The sequence below is a fragment of the Zingiber officinale genome, chromosome 1A, assembly GCF_018446385.1.
Source record: "Zingiber officinale cultivar Zhangliang chromosome 1A, Zo_v1.1, whole genome shotgun sequence".
NCBI lineage: Eukaryota > Viridiplantae > Streptophyta > Magnoliopsida > Zingiberales > Zingiberaceae > Zingiber > Zingiber officinale.
The window spans coordinates 44,592,430-44,619,488 of record NC_055987.1 but is presented as its reverse complement, the minus strand read 5'-3'; the positions used below and the strand labels follow the sequence as shown (position 1 = coordinate 44,619,488).

At 40.3% G+C, this 27,059-nt stretch overlaps 1 protein-coding gene across 1 annotated transcript; it reads right to left on the bottom strand.

Moving 5' to 3' along the window:
• Window positions 1-15,828: 15,828 nt before the first annotated feature.
• On the bottom strand, window positions 15,829-26,620 carry LOC121997755. The gene is made up of 5 exons (XM_042552373.1): window positions 25,760-26,620; window positions 25,573-25,666; window positions 24,771-25,510; window positions 24,143-24,594; window positions 15,829-16,531 (listed from the first exon to the last, which is right to left on the bottom strand). The coding sequence occupies exons 1-5, from the start codon at window positions 26,618-26,620 to the stop codon at window positions 15,829-15,831; spliced, it is 2,850 nt and encodes a 949-aa protein (XP_042408307.1).
• Between the last annotated feature and the right edge of the window lie 439 nt (window positions 26,621-27,059).

Sequence of the window (27,059 nt, the reverse complement as noted above, 5' to 3'; positions counted from 1 at the left end):
TAATTCTCAATTTTTTTAAAAAAATTCTTAAAAAATCTAATAAAATTATCTGTCAAATAACCTTATTATTTAATTATTATTTTATATTTTACACTCGGCTCTCTGCGAGTGTTGCGGGTTACATGACATATACGGTTACTAATATGGCCTAACTTCCATATACCACGTGGATATTTTCTTCCATTTGGTATATGAAACTAGGCAATGATAGAGGGAAGTATGATTTTTCTTCTTGTGTGTGAAAGTCACCATAAAAGATTGTAATATACGTGAGATTTTGAGTTGAACCTATGTGTATCTCGGCGGGATCATTTTATTTGAATGGTTCTTGAAATCTCTTTTGTTGGATGATTTCATTTATAACTAACTTTGATATCTCTTAATCAATAATTTAGATTTTTATATGTTTGGCAACTCGATATTTTTATTATATATTGTATTTAAAAGGTTATTGTATCTTATGGGGTAATTTATCGAGAAAACTCTTTAGCAAACTTTAAACAACGTGCATAGATAAAATCTTAAAGGAAATATTTTCTATAAGCCTCAACCCAAGTATTTCAATACGCTACAAATTCATTCTACTTTATTTTTCAGATTTTCCCGTTTGCTTACTCGTTTATTACGCCAACGCCAGTCTTGAAGGAAACCCGATCCAATTGATATCCAACCGGTTGATTGCTTTCCTAAATCATCCCATCCATCATCTGGAATCATCAAGCAAACGAAATGTGAGGGAAAATGTACTAAATGAATACAATTAAAAATTTTATTCAGAGAATGATTTGTTATCTGAGTTCGCAGCGTAATTATTTATCCGATTATATCCAAATGTCATTGCAATTGCTTCGTGATTGGTCCACCCGGAACAATTTGCACGTATTATATATAATTAAGTAAAGATGTGATTTTTTAAAAAACAAATCATAGGATAATCGACGGATGGATGGACGGATTTGATCCACGTGGAAAATAGGGATAAACCGATATTATTATTATTTTTGCATAAGTGAAATAAAAATTAAATGTATCGAATTTTAAAAAAAGTTTAAAATGCCAACTGGATATAGAGGACGAGAAGGTTAAGGGTGCGTTTGGTTTGCACCGTTTTCATTTTCATTTTCTGAAAAACGCGTGTTTTCTAGAAAACAGAAAACGACTTTTTGTCATTCTCCGTTTTCCTAGAAAACGATAGCTAATTTTTTAGAAAACGCGCGCGGAAAACGCAAACCAAACACCGTTTTTCAGAAAACGGGCGTTTTCCAGAAAATGAAAATGGAAAACGCTCGTACCAAACGCCCCCTAAGGTTTCTGACCATGTCGGCGACCCTGTTGACGGTGATCCTCACGAGGTGCGCCGTCGATTTCGCCGGCTGCCTCAGCGCTTTTTGAGTGGCGGAGATGTTGGTTCCTAAGGAGATCGTCGGTTAAGGAAAGCAGCATGAGATCGTCCACCCCGACGGCGGAGGGGACCTCCTATTTGTCGTTGAGCACGTGCGTAATGGCTGCTGCCGCAGGGTTCCCCATCGCGATGCCGCTTCCCGCGGCGGCGATCCGAGTGCGACTGTCAGTGGAGCTAATCTCCACCGCAGGGAACGCAGGATCCGCGCAGGTGGCAGCGCAGACCTTCTGAATGCGGAAGTCGTACCCGTCAGCCTCCATCGCGTCCACCCAAGAGAAGAGGAAGGTGGGCCCCCGACGAGATCGTACTTGTTGGGAAAAACAATAAGCAGGAAATTTTTGGGGACTTAGCTGAATTTAAAATTATACAAAATTTAAATTCAACTTACAATAGAGATGATCTGAGCGGATAATCTCAGGCTGTCAGCAGGGACTAGTTTCTACTACGTGCCGAAGAGCGGTAGATCGAACTATTGGTTGCTACTCAGAAAATCTAATGGTTCCACTGTACAAAAATTTTGTACAAAGGTCTGAACCTTTTCCTAGCTACCATGTGTTCTTTTAAACTAAACTCGAATCGCCTGCGGAACTTAACACGTTTGATCCTAAGTTTAATTTCTTTGTTCTTTTAGGTTTAGACTTGGATCTCCTGCGGAACTTAACACGTTCGATCCAAATCACCTAGGTTACTAATTCCGTTAAATATTAATTTCCAAAATTGACTTCCAGGACTGCATGGCGAGGCACATGGCCTTCTTGGATATGAGAACAACCACCACCTCCTAGACAAAACCTTTTAAGGAAAGCTAATATTTAATTTCCTTAAATAATTTTATGTCAACCAAAAAGAACAATCAAATCATAAGGAAAAGAAAAATAAAAGAACACAACATCGAAAACTAATTCGAAATAATAGAATCACATGCCTCTTGTATTTGGTATTTTTACATGAAGATAAAACTAACATGATGTGGAAAACAATATTACTTATACCTTACTTAGTAGATAATGACCTCTTGATCTTCTACCGTATTCCTCTTCTAATCTCGGACATTGTGTGGGTAACGATCTTCCGAGACGAGGACCACCTAGCACCTTCTTCTCATTCCTTCAAGTTTCGGCCAAGCTCAAAGCTTCCAAAGGATGAAGATCCTTTTCCACCAACCAAGCTCCAAGGGATGCAAGCTTTCTCTCCTTCTTCTCCAAGCTAAAATCCGGCCACCACTTGATCTCCAAGGAGGATGAGAGGTTCAACCACAAGGATGGAGAGAAGAGAAAGGGAAGAGGCCGACCACACCAAGGAAGAAAAGAGGGAGAAAATAATAGAGGTTATTCACCTTGAAAGCACCCAAAACCCCCTCTTTTATAATCCTTAGCTTTGGCAAATAAGGAAATTTAATTACAATAAAATTTCCTTAACTTTCCTTGACATGAATTAATTAAGAAAAATTAAATAAAATTTCCTAATAGATCATGTCATGGCGGCCACCTCATGGAGAGCAAACAAGGCAATTTTCAATCAACAATTAAAATTCCTTATTTGTCTTCGGAAATTTTAAAAAATAAAATTTCCCTTTAAAATCCCTTCATGGTTGATAAAAATAAACTTCTATAATTTTAAATTTTCAACATGTGAATAATTTATAAAGAAGAAAAATAAAATATCCTTTCAATCTACAAATAAGGAAAGACATTTAATCTAATTCTTTAATCTTTTGTAGAAACTTATAAAAGAGATATTTTAATTTTTAATCTCTCCAATAAATTATATCTTCCACATAAGAAAATTTTAAAATTAAAATTCTTTTCTAATTTAATAAGGCCGACCACCTAAGCTTGGGTTCAAGCTAGGGTCGGCCACCCATGGACCAAGGTTTGGCCGACCCTAGCTTGGTTCTCAAGTTAGCTTGGCCGACCCCTATACCATGGGTATGAAGGTGGGTATAGTACTCTATAACTAAGAGGCTACGATAGGGACCAAGAGGAGGAATTAGTTTTGTTCTCCCGATAAAATTAAGCATTCCATGTTCGCCCCGAACACACAACTTAATTTTATCAATAATAATTCATTCCACTAGAGAACTATTATTGAACTATCGCGTCAATCCCAAATTACATTTTTGGGCTCCTTTTTATTATGAGTGTGTTAGTCTCCCTGTGTTTAAGATATCGAATGCCCACTAATTAAGTGAGTTACTGACAACTCATTTAATTAATATCTTAGTCCAAGAGTAGTACCACTCAACCTTATCGTCATGTCGGGCTAAGTCCACCTGCAGGGTTTAACATGACAATCCTTATGAGCTCCTCTTGGGGACATTATCAACCTAGATCACTAGGACACAGTTTCCTTCTATAATCAACAGCACACACTATAAGTGATATCATTTCCCAACTTATCGGGCTTATTGATTTATCGAACTAAATCTCACCCATTGATAAATTAAAGAAATAAATATCAAATATATGTGCTTGTTATTATATTAGGATTAAGAGCACACACTTCCATAATAACTGAGATCTTTGTTCCTTTATAAAGTCAGTATAAAAGAAACGACCTCTGATGGTCCTACTCAATACACGCTAAGTGTGCTAGTGTAATTATATAGTTAAGATAAATCAATACCTAATTACACTACGACCTTCCAATGGTTTGTTCCTTTCCATTTTGGTCGTGAGCTACTGTTTATAATTTATAATGTACTAATAACATTATCTTCTGTATGTGACACCACATACTATGTTATCTTCAATATAAATTAATTGAACAACTACAAACAAATGTAGATAATTTGACCAAATGTGATTCTTTATTCAAAATAAATGTTTACAAAAGCTTAGGCTTTCAGTATACACTCTAACAATCTCCCACTTATACTAATGACTAAGCTGTAATATCTGCTGCCATACATCTGATTCACATCCCCTCCACATGTCGATCGAAAGCTTTTGCTGGAAGGGCCTTAGTGAAAGGATTTGCCAGGTTATCTGCTGATGCAATCTTGGCGATGACAACTTCTCGCTTCATGATATCTCGTATCAAGTGGTACTTGCGCTCTATATGTTTACTTGCCTTATGGGCTCGTGATTCCTTCGAGTTTGCAACTGCACCGCTATTATAACAATAAATTGTGATAATTTTGGGCAAACAAGGAATCACATCTAAGTCCATTAGAAAGTTCTTGAGTCATACTGCTTCTTTAGCTGCCTCAGAGGCTGCTACATACTCAGCTTCCATGGTTGAGTCCGAAACGCATTTCTGCTTAACACTCCTCCATGCAATGGCTCCACCTCCTAAAGTAAACACATAGCCTAATGTAGACTTACTGTTGTCCCTATCTAATTGGAAATCTGAATCCGTGTATCCCACAGGGAGCAAATCGTCTGCTTGGTAAACTAGCATATAATCTCTAGTCCTTCTCAGATACTTTAATATATGCTTTACCGCAGTCCAATGTCCTTGTCCAGGGTTACTCTGATATCTGCTAACCATGCCCACGGCAAAACAGATATCAGGTCTCGTACACAGCATTGCATACATAAGGCTTCCTACAGCCGAAGCATAAGGAACTACTTTCATGTCCTCTATCTCCTTTGATGTCTTCGGAGACATCTCTTTAGATAGAGCTACTACATGCCTAAAAGGTAAGAAACCTTTCTTGGAATTCTACATGCTAAAACGAGCAAGGATTGTATCTATATATGAAGCTTGGGACAGACACAACATTCTTTTTTTGCGATCCCTTATAACTTTGATCCCAAGAATGTGTGCACAATTTCCTAAGTCCTTCATATTAAATTATTTGGACAACCATACCCTTACGTCCGATAATACCTTGACATTGTTGCCAATTAACAAAATATCATGTACGTATAGTACAAGAAATACCATCACGTTTCCGTTACACTTCTTGTATTCACAAGACTCATACGGACACTGAATAAATCCATATGACTGGATTACTTCATTAAACTGGATGTTCCAAGACCTTGAAGCTTGCTTCAGTCCATAAATGGACCGATTGAGCTTGCACACTAGATGCTCTTTGCCTTTTTTAATGAACCCTTCTGGTTGCTTCATATGGATGTTCTCTTCAAGACTTCCATTAAGGAAATCTGTCTTGACATTCATTTGTCAAATCTCATAATCCATATAAGCAGCAATGGATAAGAGTATCCGGATAGACTTAAGCATGGCTACCGGTGAAAAGGTCTCCTCATAATCGATTCCCTCTTTCTGAGTGTACCCTTTCGCAACAAGCCTAGCTTTGAAGGTTTCTACCTTCCCGTCTGTCCCTCTTTTCCTTTTGTAGATCCACTTGCATCCAATGGCTTTTACACCATCAGGTGGTTCTACAAGCTCCCAAACCTTATTAGAGTACATAGACTCTATTTCAGAATTCATTGCCTTTTGCCAAGATACTGCATCTATATCTTGGAGTGCTTCATCATATGTTCGGGGATCAGGTTCATGTTTACTCGGGATCAAGTCCGAAGACTCTCCCAAAAACATGAATCTCTCAGGTTCCCTCACAACTCTCCCACTACGACGAGGCACCGTCTGTGGTTGTGTATCATGTGTGACACGTGTTGTAGTCTCTTGTGTTACTTCATCTTGTACTGTTGGTACTAAAGTAGACGTATCCTTTCTAAGTTCTTCTAGAACAACTTTGCTACTGGGCTTGTGATCCATTATATAGTCTTCTTCTAAAAACTGGGCATTGGTGCTAACAATGATCTTCTGATCTTTAGGACTATAAAATAAACCACCTTTCGTTCCTCTAGGATAACCCATAAACACGCGAACTTCTGTACGAGATTCTAGCTTATCAGCATCTGATTTCAGCACATGTGCTGGACTACCCCAAATCTGAATATATCTTAGACTGGGTTTTCGCCCATTCCACAATTCTGTGGGAGTAGAAGATACTGATTTAGAAGGTACTAAGTTCAGAATGTGCGCTGTCGTTTCCAGAGCGTATCCCCAAAACGAATTTGATAATTCTGAATAACTCATCATCGATTTAACCATCTCCATAAGAGTCATATTTCTTCGTTCTGCTACACCATTCTGTTGGGGTGTATCAGGTGTGGACAATTGGGATTGAATCCCGACCTCTGATAAGTAATTCCTAAATTCTCCTAAGAGGTATTCGCCACCACGATCAGATCGTAGTGTCTTGATACTTTTACCTAGTCGTTTCTCCACATCAGCCTTGTACTCTTTGAACTTATCAAAACACTCGGACTTGCGGCGCATTAGGTAAATGTATCTATATCTTGAATTATCGTCTATAAAAGAGATAAAATATTCAAAACCACCTCTCGCCTGGATAGACATAGGACCACACAAATCAGAATGAACCAATTCTAACACTTCTTTGGCTTTATACCCCTTAGCCTTAAAAGGCCTCTTGGTCATTTTACCTTCCAAGCAAGATTCACAAGTTGGAAAATTTTTCAACTCTAATGAACCCAAGAGTCCATCGGCTATAAGCCTTTGAATCCTACTTAAGTTAATATGACCAAGCCTTAGATGCCAAAGATATGCTTGGTTCATTTCCGAAGGTTGTTTTCTCTTATTGGTGTTAGAAGATGTGTTATAAATTTTCATATTTTACTTTGTGGGAGAAATTGGATTTAAAGTATACAAATTGCCAACTAATGCACCAAAACAGATAATCACTTTATTTCTCTTTATAACTACATTGTTATTAAAGAAAATAGAATATCCATCCAAAAACAGTTTAGAAACTGAAATTAAATTCTTTCTAAAACTGGGTACATAAAGACAATTTCTTAAAACCAATTTTCTATTTCTATCAAAAGATAAGTAGACATCTCCCACTGCAACAGCCGCCACCTTAGTAGCATTGCCCATGTAGACGGTTATCTCTCCTTCATATAGTCGTCGAGTTTCCTGGAACCCCTGCAAAGAATTGCAGACATGATCAGTGGCTCCCGTATCTACACACCAGGTGCTGGTAGATAACACCGCTAAACATGTTTCAACAACCAGAGCATGAGATATACCTTTGTTGTTTTGATTCCTACGAGGACAGTCCGCCTTCCAATGCCCTGACTGCTTGCAGATGAAGCACTTGCCCTTCGGCTTCTTCACTCCAGCTTTAGGTCCTGTACTCTGAGATTTATTCACCTTCTTTGTTGAGCTAACTTGTTTCTTCTTCTTCTTTCCTTTCGGTTTAGAAGTAGAACCATTTTCAGCATAGTGAATCTGAGAATTGTGACACTGAAGTTCTGTCAGTAGTTCCGCCAATGAATATACCCTTTTATTCATATTGTAATTCAGGCGGAATTGCTCAAAACTTCTAGGTAGCGTTTGGAGGATCATATCGATCTGGGTTTCCCCATCAATTTCTCCTCCAAGGATTTGTATTTCATTCAGATAAGCCATCATCTTTAGGATATGATCCCTCACAGGAGTACCCTCTTGCATGGTGGCCGTCATTATCTTTCTCAAGGCTTCTTGCTTAGAGGCCCGATCCTGGTGACCAAAGAGTTCCTTGAGATTGTTTATAATATCGTAGGCTGTTGTAAATCTTGATGCTGATGTTGCAATACATTTGATATTGAAGCCAAAATGTAACACCGCGCCATCTCATTTGCTTTTACCCATTTCCTATGATACTCAATCTCCTCTTGGGTAGATTCACCATTGGGTGTATCAGGGCAAGGTTCAGTCAGTACAAACTTATAGCTTTCGGCAGTAAGAACAATGTCCAGGTTCCTTTTCCAATCTATGTAGTTAGGACCAGTAAGTCTATTCTCTTTTAGTATGATGGCCAGTGGGTTGAAAGTCATCCTAAGAATCACAAATAACTTTTGGTCAGAACTCTAAATTTAGAATAATATTGATTCCTCAAACAATACTATTTTAAATTAACCAACACCTCAAAACACCGCAAATTTTGTATGCCACGATAGTGTGGACGTATACAAATTCAACATTTGTAAAAGGAGGGTTTAACCCATTAATTTTATTATCTTGTCAACCTAACTTTTTGACAAATAAAATTAATAGTTGGTTTCCTTTGGTCACACGAATAATAGCAGTGACTCTGATGGGGAGGATACTATTAGACGTGTCTAAGTGTATACCATTACTTGACACTAAGTCCATTAATAAGATTGTGCCCCTTCCGATGGGGAAGATCACACGCTCTTAATTAACTTCCTATAGTCATCCAAAATGGAAGTTTGTTCTAGTGATCCACAAACAAACTCATCCGATATGGAGGAAGGCACTCAGAGCCAACGCGCAAATTTGTTTGCATCACTTGCAAACCAGTAATGGAGACCGTGGAATTTATTTAAAATCCCTCTCCCACTTAGTTATTTGAAATGAGGAATTTTGACTATGCTAGCCTACTAAAACTATATACTAACATGCACACACAGCATAGTATAAAAGCAATAAATAGAAAAACTAATTTTCAACTATTATGACTTTTATCTATAGTTGTCCTCCGTGTGTTGTCATCCCTAGCTGCTGCCATTTTTGGCCACCGCCACCGGGTCTAGTTGTCGCATTCATCTTGCTCCTTATTCCACTGCGCCTCTGGTCCTCAAAAGGTTCCACGCCTTGCAAGATTCGATCCACGACATAAATAGAATTTTACATTTTTCGATCCTATATTCCTCGAAGGAATGTACATGTATCTAGATCAAAAAATAAAATCCTAATAAAACTAAATACAGCTCCTGCTGTATTTTATAATACAATCATGCACACATAATAAATGCCCTTGACATGTCCAAGGGTCCAATCACACACATAATAACTATAAGCCATAATAGTTGGATCCTGCATCCACAAAGTTAGCACATCCTACTATTAACCTGCCTAAATTATGTATGGCATGTGCATAATTAAACTAATACCAAATACACAGAGGCAAAATCCTAGTTCTGATACCAATTGTTGGTTGCTAATCGGAAAACCTAATGGTTCCACTGTACAAAAATTTTGTACAAAGGTCTGAACCTTTTCCTAGCTACCATGTGTTCTTTTAAATTAAACTCGGATCGCCTGCGGAACTTAACACGTTAGATCCTAAGTTTAATTTATTTGTTCTTTTAGGTTTAGACTTGGATCTCCTGCGGAACTTAACACGCTCGATCCAAATCACCTAGGTTACTAATTTCATTAAATATTAATTTCCAAAATTGACTTCCAGGACTGCATGGCGAGGCACATGGCCTTCATGGATATGGGAACAACCACCACCGCCTAAACAAAGCCTTTTAAGGAAAACTAATATTTAATTTCCTTAAATAACTTTAGGTCAACCAAAAAGAATAATCAAATCACAAGGAAAAGAAAAATAAAAGAACACAACATCGAAAACTAATTCGAAATACTAGAATCGAATGTCTCTTGTATTTGATATTTTTACATGAAGATAAAACTAAAATGATGCAGAAAACAATATTAGTTATACCTTAACTTAGTAGATAATGACTTCTTGATCTTCTACCGTATTCCTCTTCTAATCTCGGACGTTGTGTGGGAAATGATCTTCCGAGACGAGGACCACCTAGCACCTTCTTCTCCTTCCTTCAAGTTTCGGCCAAGCTCAAAGCTTCCAAAGGATGAAGATCCTTTTCCACCAACCAAGCTCCAAGGGATGCAAGCTTTCTCTCCTTCTTCTCCAAGCTAAAATCCGGCCACCACTTGATCTCCAAGGAGGATGAGAGGTTCGGCCACAAGGATGGAGAGAAGAGAAAGGGAAGAGGCCGGCCACACCAAGGAAGAAAAGAGGGAGAAAATAATAGAGGTTGTTCACCTTGAAGGCACCCAAAACCCCCTCTTTTATAATCCTTAGCTTTGGCAAACAAGGAAATTTAATTACAATAAAATTTCCTTAACTTTCCTAGACATGAATTAATTAAGAAAAATTAAAAAAAAAATCCTAATAGATCATGTCATGGTCGGCCACCTCATGGAGAGCAAACAAGGCAATTTTCAATCAACAATTAAAATTCCTTATTTGTCTTCGGAAATTTTAAAAAATAAAATTTTCCTTTAAAATCCCTTCATGGTTGATAAAAATAAATTTCTATAATTTTAATTTTTCAACATGTGAATAATTTATAGAGAAGAAAAATAAAATATCCTTCCAATCTACAAATAAGGAAAGAGATTTAATCTCTTTCTTTAATCTTTTGTAAAAACTTATAAAAGAGATATTTTAATTTTTTATTTCTCCAATAAATTATATCTTCCACATAAGAAAAATTTAAAATTAAAATTCTTTTCTAATTTAATAGGGTCGGCCACCTAAGCTTGGGTTCAAGCTAGGGTCGTCCACCCATGGACCAAGGTTTGGCCGGCCCTAGCTTGGTTCTCAAGCTAGCTTGGCCGACCCCTACACCATGGGTATAAAGGTGGGTATAGTACTCTATAACTAAGAGGCTACGATAGGGACCGAGAGGAGGAATTGGTTTTGGTCTCCCGATAAAATTAATCATCCCATGTTCGCCCCGAACACACAACTTAATTTTATCAATAATAATTCATTCTACTAGAGAACTATTATTGAACTACCGCACCAATCCCAAATTACATTTTTGGGCTCCTTCTTATTATAAGTGTGTTAGTCTCCCTGTGTTTAAGATATCGAATGTCCACTAATTAAGTGAGTTACTGACAACTCATTTAATTAATATCTTAGTCCAAGAGTAGTACCACTCAACCTTATCGTCATGTCAGACTAAGTCCACCTGCAGGGTTTAACATGACAATCCTTATGAGCTCCTCTTGGGGACATTATCAACTTAGATCACTAGGACACAGTTTCCTTCTATAATCAACAACACACACTATAAGTGATATCATTTCCCAACTTATCGGGCATATTGATTTATCGAACTAAATCTCACCCATTGATAAATTAAAGAAATAAATATTAAATATATGTGCTTGTTATTATATTAGGATTAAGAGCACACACTTCCATAATAACTGAGATCTTTGTTCCTTTATAAAATCAGTATAAAAGAAACGACCTCTGATCGTCCTACTCAATACACTCTAAGTGTACTAGTGTAATTATATAGTTAAGATAAACTAATACATAATTACACTACGACCTTCCAATGTTTGTTCCTTTCCATTTTAGTCGTGAGCTACTGTTTATAATTTATAAGGTACTGATAACATTATCTTCTGTATGTGACACCACATACTATGTTATCTTCAATATAAATTAATTGAACAACTTCAAACAAATGTAGATAATTTGACCAAATGTGATTCTTTATTCAAAATAAATGTTTACAAAAGCTTAGGCTTTCAGTATACACTCTAACACGAACTCAGTCGTCGAGCAGGTAGATCTGTTGAGCAGCAAGTCTATGTTGCCGAGCTAAGTAGTACGGTCGGGCGGGCAATAAAGTCGACTGGACAGTAAGGCTAGGCGGTATGATCGGACTAGTAGACAAGCCTGGCGAGAGGCAAGCCGGGTAAGCAGACTGGTCTGGCGAGAGGCAGGCCGGTCGAGCGTTCGGGCAAAGCGACAGACCGAGCGGTCAGAGAAGTCGGTCGGGCGGACGAAGAGACCAACCGAGCGAGTGGAGAGGTCGGTCGAGCGAAGGGGCCGACCAGGTGGATGAAGAGACCGGGCGAGCTGACCGAGGCCTGCGAGAGTCGCAGTTTCCTTGAAACAGATTCGTCCCACCTCCGGCTGTACTTCGAGGCTTACTAGAGTCGTTTGTTTCCCAGAATACAAAGATTGACCGTGAATCCCTCCAAGCATTGGTGGTTACGACGAACTAAGAGGCACCCGATTACTATCACGGGCACTCTACCGAACAAGAGTTGCACAACAAAGGAGAAGGGAACACAGGTGGAAAGCTTTTGTTGCTTGTGAAATGCCGATCATTTCACTCATTATCATCCGCACTCGACTGTTTCGATTCTGTATTAATCTCGAATTTAATGCATCCGTTACACAGCAGCATTTACGTGGCAAAATGTTGATTGTTCCATTTTAGCAAATTTTGTCCTAACTGGTCCGGCATTTAACGCGCATAGGTCGTGCTCGAACACGAGTCAACATGGTTCAATGCAATTCAAGTCCTGGGTTTGTATCCCCTACACACCCACGCGTGAAAGAGAGGCTCTCCTCATGCATTTATTCATATCCTCAATGCATATGAATCAATATAAACTAACTAACATGTCTTGAAGCTCCCAATGTGAGACTAAAATCTCATCCACAATAGAACTTTATTCTCATCCACCTCTTCTCCATCCACACATATTCAATAGTACTAGCACCGGCTTCACATCGTCCCTCAACTTTGCGTCGCCGAATGCTCGCTGGAGCCTCTGCCAAGGCCTCCGCTTGAGTAGTCGCTCCCGCACGTTCCTCCTCTGGCCGAATCAGAACAGCAACCGTCCGCTCCAGGCAGCAAGGAGCCGGAGAGCCTTGTCGGCCGAGAAGAGTGGTCGGTCATCAGCGCCTCAGGCAAGAGCATCACTACAAGTATGCCACCAGAGCCCGATCCAGCGGCCACGTTGAAGAAATCGATGATGGGAGATGAGGGATCGACGGAGAGGCGGCGGAGCCCAGAGGGAGGACTCGAGGCGGACGAGGGAGACGGCGGCCAGGAGGGCTTCGGAAGGGTGCCCTCCACTGTCGACGAACAAAATTCATACTCTACTGTCGGAGCCAACGACGGGGGGTGGGGTACCGGCAGAAGTAGAGGAGAGGTCCGAAGGTTGGGGAAGGGGATGGAAAATGTCTCGTGGCTGACCCTGCCGACTGACCGACACCACGACCATATTTAGTGTAGTAATTAATATTTTTTTCATAAAAATACTTATAAAAAGTTCCACACGTGATGTATTTTTAAGTTTACATTTTTTTTATAAAAATATATTTAATGTTGCTTTAGATTATTATTTTTAAAATATTTTAAATTAAATAAGTTTAATTAAATTGATAAATAAAAAATTTAAAATAATAGTTAAAATATATATCAAGTAGTATTATAATAATTTTTAAAAAAAAGACAGTCCAATGCACCAAACTCTCATCATACGGGGTCCCAGGGAAGGATCTATTGTACACAGTCTTACTCTGTTTTTTGTAAAAGGTTATTTTCAAGATTCAAATCCATAATCTTTTGATCATATGACAATAATTTTATCGTTGTGTCAAGACTCCCCTTCTAGTATTATAATAATTTATCATACAAAATTTAATTAGATTTTAAAAGATTTTATTTGTTAAAATTTATTGGCAATTATCCTACAAAATTTATATTTTAATATTTGATAAAGGATTTAAATGGATCTGATATGGTTATTAAGTGTGCATTGTGCGCAAGGGGCACGTCACTTAACATACAAAGTCCTAATGAACCAAGAGGATCGGATAATAATCAAAGAAGGTTTTAGTAGGTCAAGAGGATCAGACATCATGTAATAAAGTTTTTTATGCGAACCTCGACGAACAATGCCGCAAGACCCAACAACAATAAGATTGGAACTCAGTTCTGGGATCATCCAAAGGAGGTTTCGAAGAGATGAAATATTGACTCGTTGATTATAGAGAATCAAGAACCAATATTATGAGAACAATGGAGAATATCGACCCAATGATTATAACAAAACCAAGAACCGATATTATAAAAGTGCTGAGAATTACAAGTACTCACCCGTAATCCCTGCAGAGTTGCTGAAGAACAACAAGGAGGAAAACTCTCTCAAAATATAATGTTTTCTACTCTCTTTGATATCTACTCAAGACATTATATAGAACTGAAAATGGTAGTTTCCAAGGCATGGAAAGATAAGATAATGAATGCAAGTAATGCAAGTCTTCATGCACACTCCCTTTCCAACAAATGGTAGTTTCCAATGCATGGAAAGAGAAGATGATGAATGCAAGTCTTTATGCACACTCCCTCTAGCTGTCCTCCAACTTGGGAATTCGCCCAAAATGTAGGTGGCATTAAATGGCACACCAATTCCAACTAGAATGGTGAGTTTTTCCACCATTCTAGTATGGTATTTGGCTAGGAACATGTTGCATCATGATATTCCATTCTTCCGCAGCTAATTGTCCCATTTTAGGGTCGACTTGTATGAAGTTGATCATTCGGCATGACATCGACTGTAACTCCATAGCCTGCCCTTCCAAGATATGAGATGTCAATGATTGTACAACATGTTGAACTTGCTTGACCTCTGTTTTCATTATCAGCTCAGCTGGCACGTGCAAGTCCTCTTCATGCTCCTCGTGGTTCAGGACGTACATCTCGACTTGCAGTCCTGTCTCATTGGCTTGGAGCTGATCCGGAGTTGTATCATCCCCTCCTTCCTCAAAAGGATTCGTCCTCGAATCTGAAACAACAAAAGGGGAAAGATCAGAAACATTAAAGGTTGAACTCACTTGGTACTCACCTGGAAGATCCAACTTGTATGCATTGTCGTTGATTTTCTCCAGTACTTGAAATGGTCCATCACCACGTGGGTTCATCTTGGATTGCCTTCGTTTCGGAAATCGCTCCTTTCGAAAATGGACCCAGACCCAGTCTCCAGGTTGAAAAGTAATCGGCTTTCGTCCCTTGTTGGCACGGGTTGTAATCTACTTATTCCTCCTCAGCATGTGTTGTCTTGCCTTGTCATGGATCATTTTCACCAAATCAGCCTTCGCTTGACCTTCAAGGCTAGCAATCTCATCCACAGGTAATGGAATTAAATCTAATGGAGTTAATGGATTAAAACCATAGATAATCTCAAAAGGTGAATACTTAGTAGAAGAATGTGTAACCCTATTGTATGCAAATTCAATAAATGGTATGCAATCTTCCCATGCTTTCAAATTCTTCCCAATGGCATAATGCAACAAATTTCCCAACGTTCGATTAACGACCTCGGTTTGCCCATCAGTCTGTGGGTGACAAGTTGTAGAGAATAACAACTTTGTCCCAAGTTTTCCCCACAAGACTCACCAAAAATGGCTGAGGAACTTCACATCTCGATCACTAACAATTGTTCGAGGGACCGCATGCAAACGGACCACCTCCCTAAAGAATAAATTTGCCACATGTGTAGCATCATCAGTTTTATGGCAAGGGATAAAGTGTGCCATCTTCGAAAATCGGTCCACAACCACAAAAATACTATCTCGGTCATTCCTAGTCCTAGGAAAACCTAACACAAAATCCATTGACACATCAGTCCAAGGGTGGCTAGGCACAGGCAAAGGCATATAAAGCCCATGTGGTTGCACCTTAGACTTGGCGTTCTTACATGCAAGGCACTTAATGCAAATCCTTTCAACATCTCTTTTCATATGAGGTCAGCAGAAATGTTCTTTCAAAATGTCTAAGGTTTTCACAGCTCCAAAATGCCCCATTAATCCACCCCCATGTGACTCCCTAACAAGCAACTCATGCAAAGAACTTTGGGGGAATGCAAAGTCTATTTTCTCGAAACAAGTAACCATCATGCATATAGAACTTATCAAATGCACCCTTTTCGCATGCTTTAAAGATATCAGCAAAGTTAGCATCATTCACATACAATTCCTTCAGGTGCTCAAATCCAAGAAACTTTGATCCTAAGGTAGAGATAAGGGTGTACCTGCGTGACAAAGCATCTGCTATCACATTCTCTTTTCCTTGCTTGTATTGGATCACATAAGAAAACATTTCAATGAATTCAATCCAACGAGCATGTCTACGATTCAATTTACCTTGGCCTTTCAAATGCTTCAGTGACTCATGGTTCATGTGAATAATGAACTCCTTGGACCACAAGTAATGTTGCCATGTCTCCAAAGCTCGCACCAATGCATAAAGCTCCTTGTCATATGTTGAGTAGTTCAACGCTGCACCATTGAGCTTCTCACTGAAGTAGGCAATTGGCCTCTTTTCTTGCATAAGAACAACACCTATACCAATACCAGAAGCATCACATTCGATTTCAAAAACCTTAGAAAAATATGGTAGAAGTAGTAAAGGAGCAGTACTTAGCTTTTCTTTTAATGCGTTGAAGGCTTTCTCTTGTGCCTCTCCCCACTTAAATCCAATATTCTTCTTGATGATTTCCGTTAAAGGGGCAGCGATGGTGTTGAAATTTGGCACAAACCTCCTATAGAACCCGGCTAAACCATGAAAACTCCTTACTTCAATGATGGTGCTAGGGGTAGGCTATTCCCTGATAGCTTTCACCTTCTCCTCATCAACTTCCATGCCTCTGGAACTAACGACAAATCCAAGGAAAACAACCCTATCTACGCAAAAGTTGCATTTCTTAAGGTTAGCAAATAATTTTTCACGCCTCAAAGCTTCAAGCACACATTTCAAATTATCAATATGGTCATGCAAACTCTTGTTGGTGCAATATCCCTCAGGTCAAGGTTGACCTGGTTGACCAAGCTTGAGTCTTGGTTTGGGTTTCGATGTTTGACAATGCAGTTGTGCATTTGAAGAAGAGTCAAGTAGGTCAAGGTTGACCGGATACTTGACTTGGAAGTCCTAACTGGGATGTTAGGCAGAAAGAAAATCCTGGTGAGTGAAGCCAGGTGAAAGACCTAGTGAGTGAAGCTAGGCAGGAGAAAATCCTAGTGAGTGAAGCTAGGTGAAAGTCCTGGTGAGTGAAGCCAGGCAGAAGAGGAGTCCTAGTGAGTGAAGCTAGGCAGAATGGAAGTCCTGGTGAGTGAAGCCAGGCACGGAAGAAATCCAGATGGGTCAAGGTTGACCATACATCTAGTGAAAGTCCAAGTAGGTCAAGGGAGTGACCGGATACTTGGCAAGATGAAGAAAAGTCCAAGTAGGTCAAGGGAGTGACCAGATACTTGGTAAGATGAAGAAAAGTTCAAGTGGGTCAAAGGGATTGACCAGACACTTGGTGAGGGAGTCCTAGCAGGTCAAGGGTGACCGGATGCTAGGCATGATGTTTCAACAGGTCAAGGATTGACCGGATGTTGGTTTGGGGGCTTTGAGACTTGGTTTTGGGCAAAAACCAGCATCTGGATCGATCAGCTGATCAATTGGATGTTTCCCAATCGATCAGCCGATCGATCGGGTGAGTCCCTGCGACAGAGCTCCTCCCAATCGATCAGCCGATCGATTGGGAAGAAATGTCGTGAGAACAGAATGCCTTGGGATCGATCAGGTGATCGATCTAGAGACCCCGATCGATCAGTGGATCGATCGGGGTGGCGCGTTTTGTCGCGATAAGCCCTGGATCGATCAGCTGATCGATCCAGGCAAATTCCTAGAGCACAGAGGCGCTCTGGATCGATCCGTGGATCGATCCAAAGTCTCCCCGATCGATTGGGAGAAATCCAATCGATCGGGATTCGACCGTTAGCGTCGATTTAAGCCGCAGGAGTTCATTTCCTTCGGCATCGCTTCTACGATTCATCTCCGATCTTCACCAGCGATCACAGAGCTTCTCCACAGGGTTCTCTCTGCCATTTCTTGAAGGTTCTTGGAGGTCTTCCAAGTCAAGAGGCGGATCTACAGTTGAAGAAGAAAGCTAGGGTTAGGGTTTTCGGTGTAAAACCTGTAAGCCATTGCTTGTATTTGTTTTCCTTTCTTTCTTCTTGTACTGTGAGCTTGTAGGGCTTCTCCGCCCTCAGTAGTTACCGAAAAGGAGTGATTTCTTAGTGGAGGGTGTGTGAGTAGGTGTGGATCCTTGGACTAGTCACCTCTTGTGAGGTGGATACCAAGTAAACTCTCCTTGTTAGCGTTGTATGTTTTTGTTTCTTATATTTCCGCTGTATCTTTGAAGAAACAAACAACGCCAAGCACACGAGCACGCGACGAGCTATTCCCCCCCCCCCCCCCCTCTAGCTACATTTTGGTCCTAACAAGTGGTATCAGAGCGAGGTCGCTCTTCACCGGAATCATCGCCGGAAGGGGCAAACAAAACAAGCAAAGCTAGAGGGTGAAGAAGTTGGAGCAATTCTACAAATGGAAGACTTCATCACAAGAAGCTCAACTTCAAATGGAATTCCGAGATGGACTCGGATTCGACACGAGGGTACATCCACCATACACATCTACAAGCTTCGATCTTTGGAAATCAAGGATCGAAAACTTCTTAATGGTGGAGATAGAGCAATGGCTTGCTCTCATGGAAGGTTTTGAAGCTCCCACAAATTCCAAGGGCAAAGTACTCAAGAGGAGCAAGTGGAGCCAAGACCAAATCCAAGGATGTGAGGCAAATGACAAAGTGACCAAGCTTTTGGTCAATTTATTGCCGAGCAACATCTTGGAGAAAATAGGAGAATTTGAAGATGCCAAAGAGCTATGGAGCAAATTGGCAAAGATTCATGAGATCCCCTCCACTGTACAAGATCAAGAAGAATCCAAAGAGGGTGACTCATTAGATCAAGACCAAGAGGAGGAAGACTCCGAAGTTGAGAGATGCTCAACTTCCGAAGAAGAGGAAGTCCAAGAAGCTTCATCCTCAAAGGAGTGCAATCAAAAGAGCAAGGAAGGAGTATATTCCTTGTTTCATGTACAAGAGGATGAAGATGAAGGTGAAGTCTCCACCTCTAGGATTGAGGGGGAGCAATCCTTGGTGACACCGGATCAAGAAGAAGGAGAAGCTTCTACATCCGGGTCAAGAGAAGAAGTGGAGAAAGAAGCTTCCACCTCCACAAGTCAAGCTAAATCTAAGGGAGGAAAATCATTTGCGGATCAAGAGGAAGCCTCTACCTCCGGATCCAAAGGAAAAAGTGCCATCCCTACACAAGAAGGTATAAATAGTTCAATTAATAATAAAAATCATATTATATGTTTTGAGTGTAGGAATAATGGGCACTACAAGAGCAAGTGTCCCAACTTGGCCAAGAAGAAGGGCCAAGTGGCACAAAAGGGCAAGGAGAAGCCCAAGGAGACGATCCCCGGAACAAAGAAGAGCAAGGAGCGCATTGTGTGTTTTTCTTGCAACCAAAAGGGGCATTATCGGAGTCAATGCCCTAAGGGGAAGAAGGTGGTCAAGGCTCATGGAGGAAGCTCAAGTCAAGGGGGAGCCTCCAAGATAAAAAGAAAGGTAACTTTCATTGAGCCTACCCCTTTAAATTATGGTAAAAAGCATGATAGTTCTAACTTATATCATTTTAATGCTATTTACCATGAAAATAGGAAGCATGATAGCGTTAAAGAAAAACATATAGCTTTTCGTGCTAAAACTACTACACCTAAGGCTAGGAATGTAGGTAAAAGTCTAGGCAAGAACTCAAAGGATTTTAGCTACAAGCCAAGAAACAAAAATGCTCATGGATTTAATGGAAAACCAAAACCTAAGGACTTAGTGATGGAGAATCAAGTCTTGAGGTCAAGACTTGACAAACTAGAAAAGACCCTAAAAAAGATGGAAAATATCCTTAAAGGGCAACATGAGCAAAACCTAGGTCTAGGAGTACAACAAGGGTCATCCAATGGCCATAAAGGTTTGGGATACAAACCTAAGGCTAAGAAAGATGAAATCTCTTACCATAGGGTTCCATATAGCTATGGAACCAACCCTAAGTCTAAGGGTCAAGTCAAAAGTACAAGGGAAGTTATCCCTAGGAGTATTTTTACAACTAAAGTGACTAAGACTTCTAAGAAGTCTAACAAAGTCACTAAAAAGGTCACAAGGGAAGTAATCCCTAGGGTTGACCTAGAAGATGTAACCAAGGCTTCTAAAAAGTCAAACAAGGTCACTAGGAAGGTATCTAGGGAAGTTATCCCTAGTGAATACCTGGAGCATCCAAGGAGCTCCAATAGGTTTTGGGTTCCTAGGAGCATCTTCTCTACCCCATAGATGGGTTAGAGAGTGTCAACTCTAAGAAGATGGGTAGTTAACCCAACATTGAAGAAATTGACACTCAAGGAGCATTTTCAAGGTTATTATTAACCTTTGAAAATGAAATGGATCTATCATTTACTCTTTGAAAGAGTAAAATGTGCCAAATTTGAGAAGTATTGATTTTAATCCTAATTGGCACAATTTAGGAATCATAAGAACTACCAGGTTGGGATTTTGGTATGTTCTTAGGAAAATAAAGGCAATTTGAGCCTTAATTAAGAGTGCTACTCTTGTGGAAGGACGAAATATGCCAACATTTGAGGAATAAGTTAAATTTCAATTGGCATAAATGAATCAAGAGAATTAGAAATGCCAATTTAGGTTTTGGCAAATTTCTTGAAGCATTCTTGGGCAATCTAGGTTTAAAATTTTAAGATTAGCTAAGGATTAAGGATACTTAGGTAGATAATCTAGGTATTTTATTTATGCTAAACCTTACCATGATTGTTTGCCTATGATATGCCATGACATCATGTTTAAATTTTTTATTTTGCATTCATCCTTTATTATGAAAAATACAAAAATACCATGTCATGTCATACATACATCATGTAGTTATAGGAATCTTTCTTTTGAAAGTCATTTCATTTTGATGTATGCCATAACATTATCATGCATTATATTCCTTAAAATTAAGGACAAATGACATTTATCAACTTGTATCAACAAGTGGTATTTGTAACAAGTGGTACAAGTGTATCAACAAGTGACATCCTAGGTGGATGTTCAATATTCACGAAAATGCCTAGATAGATATGCATGATCCCTAGATTAGGGCAAAACCAAAATTTACATCTCACAAAGACCTATAAGATGGCTTGTATGTGTTTTGTGCATATTAGAGACAAGTGAGATGTTAGGATGATGAACAAAACTCAACATGTTGATTTAGTGCATTCTTTTGAGTTTTAAATTCATCAAAATATATAGTTATGTGTTTTCCCATCATTGGGAAAGCTAATGTACAAGTCATGTGCATTAACCCAAGGAACATGGTGGGATATTGGTTTTGAAAATGTTTTTGAAATATTTTTGTAAAACCTTGGTGAAGGCTCTCTTTTGATAGTAATCATCATTGAATAGTTAGACACAAAACTTGAAGAAAACACTAAAGTTTTTACAAGTTTTCAAGTTTGTGTCAATCTTTGAAAATATGATGTATTTTCATAGAAAACTATTTTTCCATGATAAAGTATACTCTAAATAATGTCTACACAAATTTTCATGATTTTTGGAATTTTGTAGAATTTTCTAGGAGTTTCTGAAGTTGACTGAAATGAAATTTCAGCAACTATCAGACCTTAATCGATCACCCGATCGATTGAAGGGTCTCAATCGACCAGGCGATCGATTGAGAACAGGCTTCTCACGAACAAAAGCCGTCTGGATCGATCCACCGATCGATCCAGCCCTTCTGAATCGATCAGTGGATCGATTCAAAATTGTCCGATCGATTGGAACCCAACTCCAATCGATCCAAGATGCTGATTTTGGCTGGTAAAGCCTAATTTCAATATTTTTGAACCATGGTTAGTCTAGGTAACCATTCCAAACCCCTCAAAATATATTTGTATACATAAAAAGGGTGTTTTCATGTTGAAAACAAGGATGGATTGGTTAAGGGAGACTAAGTAGAAGTTTAGGTTGAGGTTTGCTTCATATATTGAATATTTGAACCTCAAAACTTCTAAATTTGGGTTTCCTAAAGGTTTAGGGATTCCAAGTCATTGTTGGTGCAATGACAGAAGTTACCACCATGTCTTTAGGGGGAGGGACTCTTTAAAGACATGAAAACTATTTTTTCATGAACCTTGGAAGGTGGTTAACCTTCTTCTCAGACCATGCTCAAGGTTGAGCGGTTGAACTTTAATGGGGAGTGGATATCCTCATTGTTCAAGTGCTTTAAGTTAAAAATGCTCAAGGATGGGCATTTGACTACATTGATGGGAGAATGTAGGGTTAAGGATAATGAAGGGTATGAGACTTTCATTATCGTGTTGATCACAACGAGTGAAGTTGTGAACAACGATGAGCAACTCTTCAGGGGGAGAGTTTTCAACAAGTGAATTTGTTTATGTGTGCCCAAAGGTGGGGTTGATGTGTGCCAATAGGGGGAGAATGAAGGGTTTAAGTTAGGACTTCATTACCTAGAGGGAGTTTGCTCTCTTAGGAGGAGAATGAAGGGTTTAACTTATGCTTTCATTACCTAGTGGCATGAAGGAGGTTGAGGCTATGGGATTAGCCTAACTTAAAGGTGGTATTGTCAAACATCAAAAAGGGGGAGATTGTTGGTGCAATATCCCTCAGGTCAAGGTTGACCTGGTTGACCAAGCTTGAGTCTTGGTTTGGGTTTCGATGTTTGACAATGCAGTTGTGCATTTGAAGAAGAGTCAAGTAGGTCAAAGTTGACCGGATACTTGACTGGGAAGTCCTAACTGGGATGTTAGGCAGAAAGAAAATCCTGGTGAGTGAAGCCAAGTGAAAGACCTAGTGAGTGAAGCTAGGCAGGAGAAAATCCTAGTGAGTGAAGCTAGGTGAAAGTCCTGGTGAGTGAAGCCAGGCAGAAGAGGAGTCCTAGTGAGTGAAGCTAGGCAGAATAGAAGTCCTGGTGAGTGAAGCCAGGCACGGAAGAAATCCAGATGGGTCAAGGTTGACCATACATCTGGTGAAAGTCCAAGTAGGTCAAGGGAGTGACCGGATACTTGGCAAGATGAAGAAAAGTCCAAGTAGGTCAAGGGAGTGACCAGATACTTGGCAAGATGAAGAAAAGTTCAAGTGGGTCAAAGAGATTGACCAGACACTTGGTGAGGGAGTCCTAGCAGGTCAAGGGTGACCGGATGCTAGGTATGATGTTCCAACAGGTCAAGGATTGACCAGATGTTGGTTTGGGGGCTTTGAGACTTGGTTTTGGGCAAAAACCAGCATCTGGATCGATCAGCTGATCAATTGGATGTTTCCCAATCGATCAGCCGATCGATCGGGTGAGTCCCTGCGACAGAGCTCCTCCCAATCGATCAGCCGATCGATTGGGAAGAAATGTCGTGAGAACAGAATGCCTTGGGATCGATCAGGTGATCGATCCAGAGACCCCGATCGATCAGTGGGTCGATCGGGGTAGCGCGTTTTGTCGCGATAAGCCCTGGATTGATCCAGGCAAATTCCTAGAGCACAGAGGCGCTCTGGATCGATCCGTGGATCGATCCAAAGCCTCCCCGATCGATTGGGAGAAATCCAATCGATCGGGATTTGACCGTTAGCGTCGATTTAAGCCGCAGGCGTTCATTTCCTTCGGCATCGCTTCTACGATTCATCTCTGATCTTCACCAGCGATCACAGAGCTTCTCCACAGGGTTCTCTCTGCCAGTTCTTGAAGGTTCTTGGAGGTCTTCCAAGTCAAGAGGCGGATCTACAGCTGAAGAAGAAAGCTAGGGTTAGAGTTTTCGGTGTAAAACCTGTAAGCTATTGCTTGTATTTGTTTTCCTTTCTTTCTTCTTGTACTGTGAGCTTGTAGGGCTTCTCCGCCCTCGGTAGTTATCGAAAAGGAGTGATTTCTTAGTGGAGGGTGTGTGAGTAGGTGTGGATCATTGGACTAGTCACCTCTTGTGAGGTGGATACCAAGTAAACCCTCCTTGTTAATTAGCGTTGTATGTTTTTGTTTCTTGTATTTCCGCTGCATCTTTGAAGAAACAAACAACGCCAAGCACACGAGCACGCGACGAGCTATTCACCCCCCCCCCCCCTCTAGCTACATTTTGGTCCTAACAACTCTTGCTATAGATCAGAATGTCATCAAAATAAACAACAACAAATTTTCCAATAAATGCACGTAGCACATGGTTCATGAGACGCATAAATGTGCTAGGAGCATTCGTCAATCCAAATGGCATCACTAACCATTCATATAGCCCCTGTTTTGTCTTAAAAGGTGTTTTCCACTCATCTCCTTCCTTAATTCGAATTTGATGATACCCACTCTTCAAATCAATCTTATAAAATATAGTGGATCCATGTAATTCATCAAGCATGTCATCTAAGCGAGGAATAGGGTGACGATACTTTACCGTTATCTTATTTACAGCTCGACAATCCACGCACATCCTCCAAGTCCCGTCTTTCTTTGGAACCAGCAGGACAGGCACAACACAGGGACTCATGCTTTCACGAACATGTCCTTTGGTCATAAGTTCTTCGACTTGCCTTTGAAGCTCTTTGGTCTCTTCTGGACTACTTCGATAAGCTGGTCGGTTTTGAATGGAAGCTCCCAGAATGAGATCAATTTGATGCTCGATTCCTCTTTTGGGTGGTAACCCAGGTGGCGTATCCTCGGAAAAGACATCCTTAAAATCCTGCAAAAGAGACATCACAGCACTAGGCAAAGAAACATTATGGTCAGCCAAAGAAGGATAGGCATCCTTGTATAGAAACAAGATCATCGGTCTCTCGGAGTTCAAAACACTTTTGATCTCTCTTTCTTTTGCATAGAAGCTCATTTTTCTTTCTTCTTTCTTTTTCAAGGCCGAACTCTCAATCTTTTTTTTCCACTCTCTTTTTTCATTCTTAGTCCACCATCTTTTTTTTCATTTTCACTCTCATTTTCTTTTTCTATCTCAGCCACACCTTTTCCTCTTGCTGCAACGGACTTTTTTATCTGGAGTTGTTCCTCAAATACTTGACGAGGTGTCAAAGGTGCAAGTGTAATATTCCTACCATCCTTGCTGAAGCTGTAGCAGTTCTTATACCCATCATGTGTGGTCTGTCTGTCAAATTGCCACGGTCTTCCAAGAAGCAAATGGCCAGCTTGCATGGGTACAACATCACACAGAACCTCATCCGTGTACCTTCCAATCGTAAATGAAATAAGGACCTGCTTTGTTACCTTCATTTCTCCACTGTCATTGAGCCATTGGAGTTTATATGGCTTTGGATGCTTCAAGGTAGGTAGACCAAGCTTGTCCACCATTAACTTGCTTGCCACATTAACACAGCTGCCACCATCAATAATCAAACCGCATACCCGATCTTTCACATGGTAGCAGGTGTAGAAGATGTTCTCCCTTTGCAACCCATCATCATCTTCTTTGGCTTGCATATGGAGAGCTCTTAGCACAACAAGAGCTTGGCCATCAACAGTAAGCTCAACATCACTAGTATCTTCAACTGATGGAGTGGACTCATTTCCTTCATCTTCCTCTTCAGTTTCGATCTCCCCATTATCCAATATGATCATTGATCGCTTGTTTGGGCATTGAGAAGCAATATGACCTGATCTAAACAACGAAAACATTTGATGTCACGATTTCTTTGAGGTTGGGAAGATGAGTTACCCCTATCTTTGTTGCTAGGTTGTGTCTTGGCCATATTCGTCTCTCCCTTTGATTTTGAAACTGCTTTCTCAGTTGGTTTTGATGATCCCCACTTCTGCTTCCAAGGGGATGAACTCGCAGCCTCATACTTGGAAGATGATCACACTCCTTTTTTGAGTTGTCTTTCAACTTTCATTGCCATGTGTACCACATCGTCAAGCTCCACGTAATGATGCAGCTCAACAATATTGGCAATCTCACGGTTCAGGCCACAAATGAACCGAGCCATGGTCACCTCTCGGTCCTCCTCGATGTTAGCCCGAATCAAGGCTATCTCCATCTCCTTGTGGTAGTCTTCCACAGTCATGGACCCCTGCTTCAGACTTTGCAATTTCAAATGTAAGTCCCGATAATAGTGAGATGGAACAAACCTTCTTCTCATAACGGCTTTCATATCCTCCCAATTGTCAATGGGAAGCTCACGGTTTCGACATCTACTCAGGGTTAGCTGATCCCACCATATAATGGCATAGTCGGTAAAAGCCTCCGCAGCAAGCTTCACTTTCTTCTCCTCCGAGTAATTGTGACAATCGAATACCAGCTCAACTTTCCTCTCCCATTCAATATAAACATCAGGGTCATTTTTACCTTGAAATGGAGGAATGGACAGCTTGATGGTGCCCATGTTACGATCTACGGCTTCCCTTTCTCGGTGTTGCCTTTGAACATGCCTTGGCCTTTCGGGTCTGATAGCCCTAGCCCTCCTCCAAGTAGCATTGGAGACCACTTCATTGCTCGCCCCATCATCATAGTCATCATCTGGGACATTTGGAGCAAAATGTGGCCGCTGGTCGGGTCTCCGATGCCTAGGTAATGGCTCTTGCTGAAGTTGTTCGAGCTGATCCTCATGCCTATCCAACCGATCCTCATGCCTATCCAACCGATCTCGAATCTCATTGAACACGACATTCATGCGCTCAAATTGTTGCTGCATAGCCCGCATGATTGTAGTCTGATCAGCCCCTCCTCCATCACTTGGATCAACCCTGCCACCGTGCTCTCGAGACATAGTGAGCTGCAACTGAAATATTATGAACAAAGGAGGATCCTCACTCCCTCATGTATTTGCACTCAGTTGGCTGTCACAAAAACACTCGTGTTTCGCTCAGAAAATTGAGTTCTCTCTGCTCACTTGTTTTCCTCCAAAAAGTTCTAGAGAAACTAAGCAAGTCAAAACAAGCAAACACTTATTCAACCCAACAAACTCATAATACCGATTCTAGGCTCAGTTGGATCGAGGTTACGATATCAATCAAAGAACAATGGAAAGAAGATATGAAGCAAACAGAAATGATGATATGATAGAGAAAATCAAATCAAAGCAGCACAATGGAGATGGTAAACGGAGTTGAAAAGAAACGTGCAAATGGAAACGGAATCACGTCACGAGATGCAATCAAAACAAATCAAACGATCTTTGTTCTTCTTTTTTGTCTTTCTTTTATGTT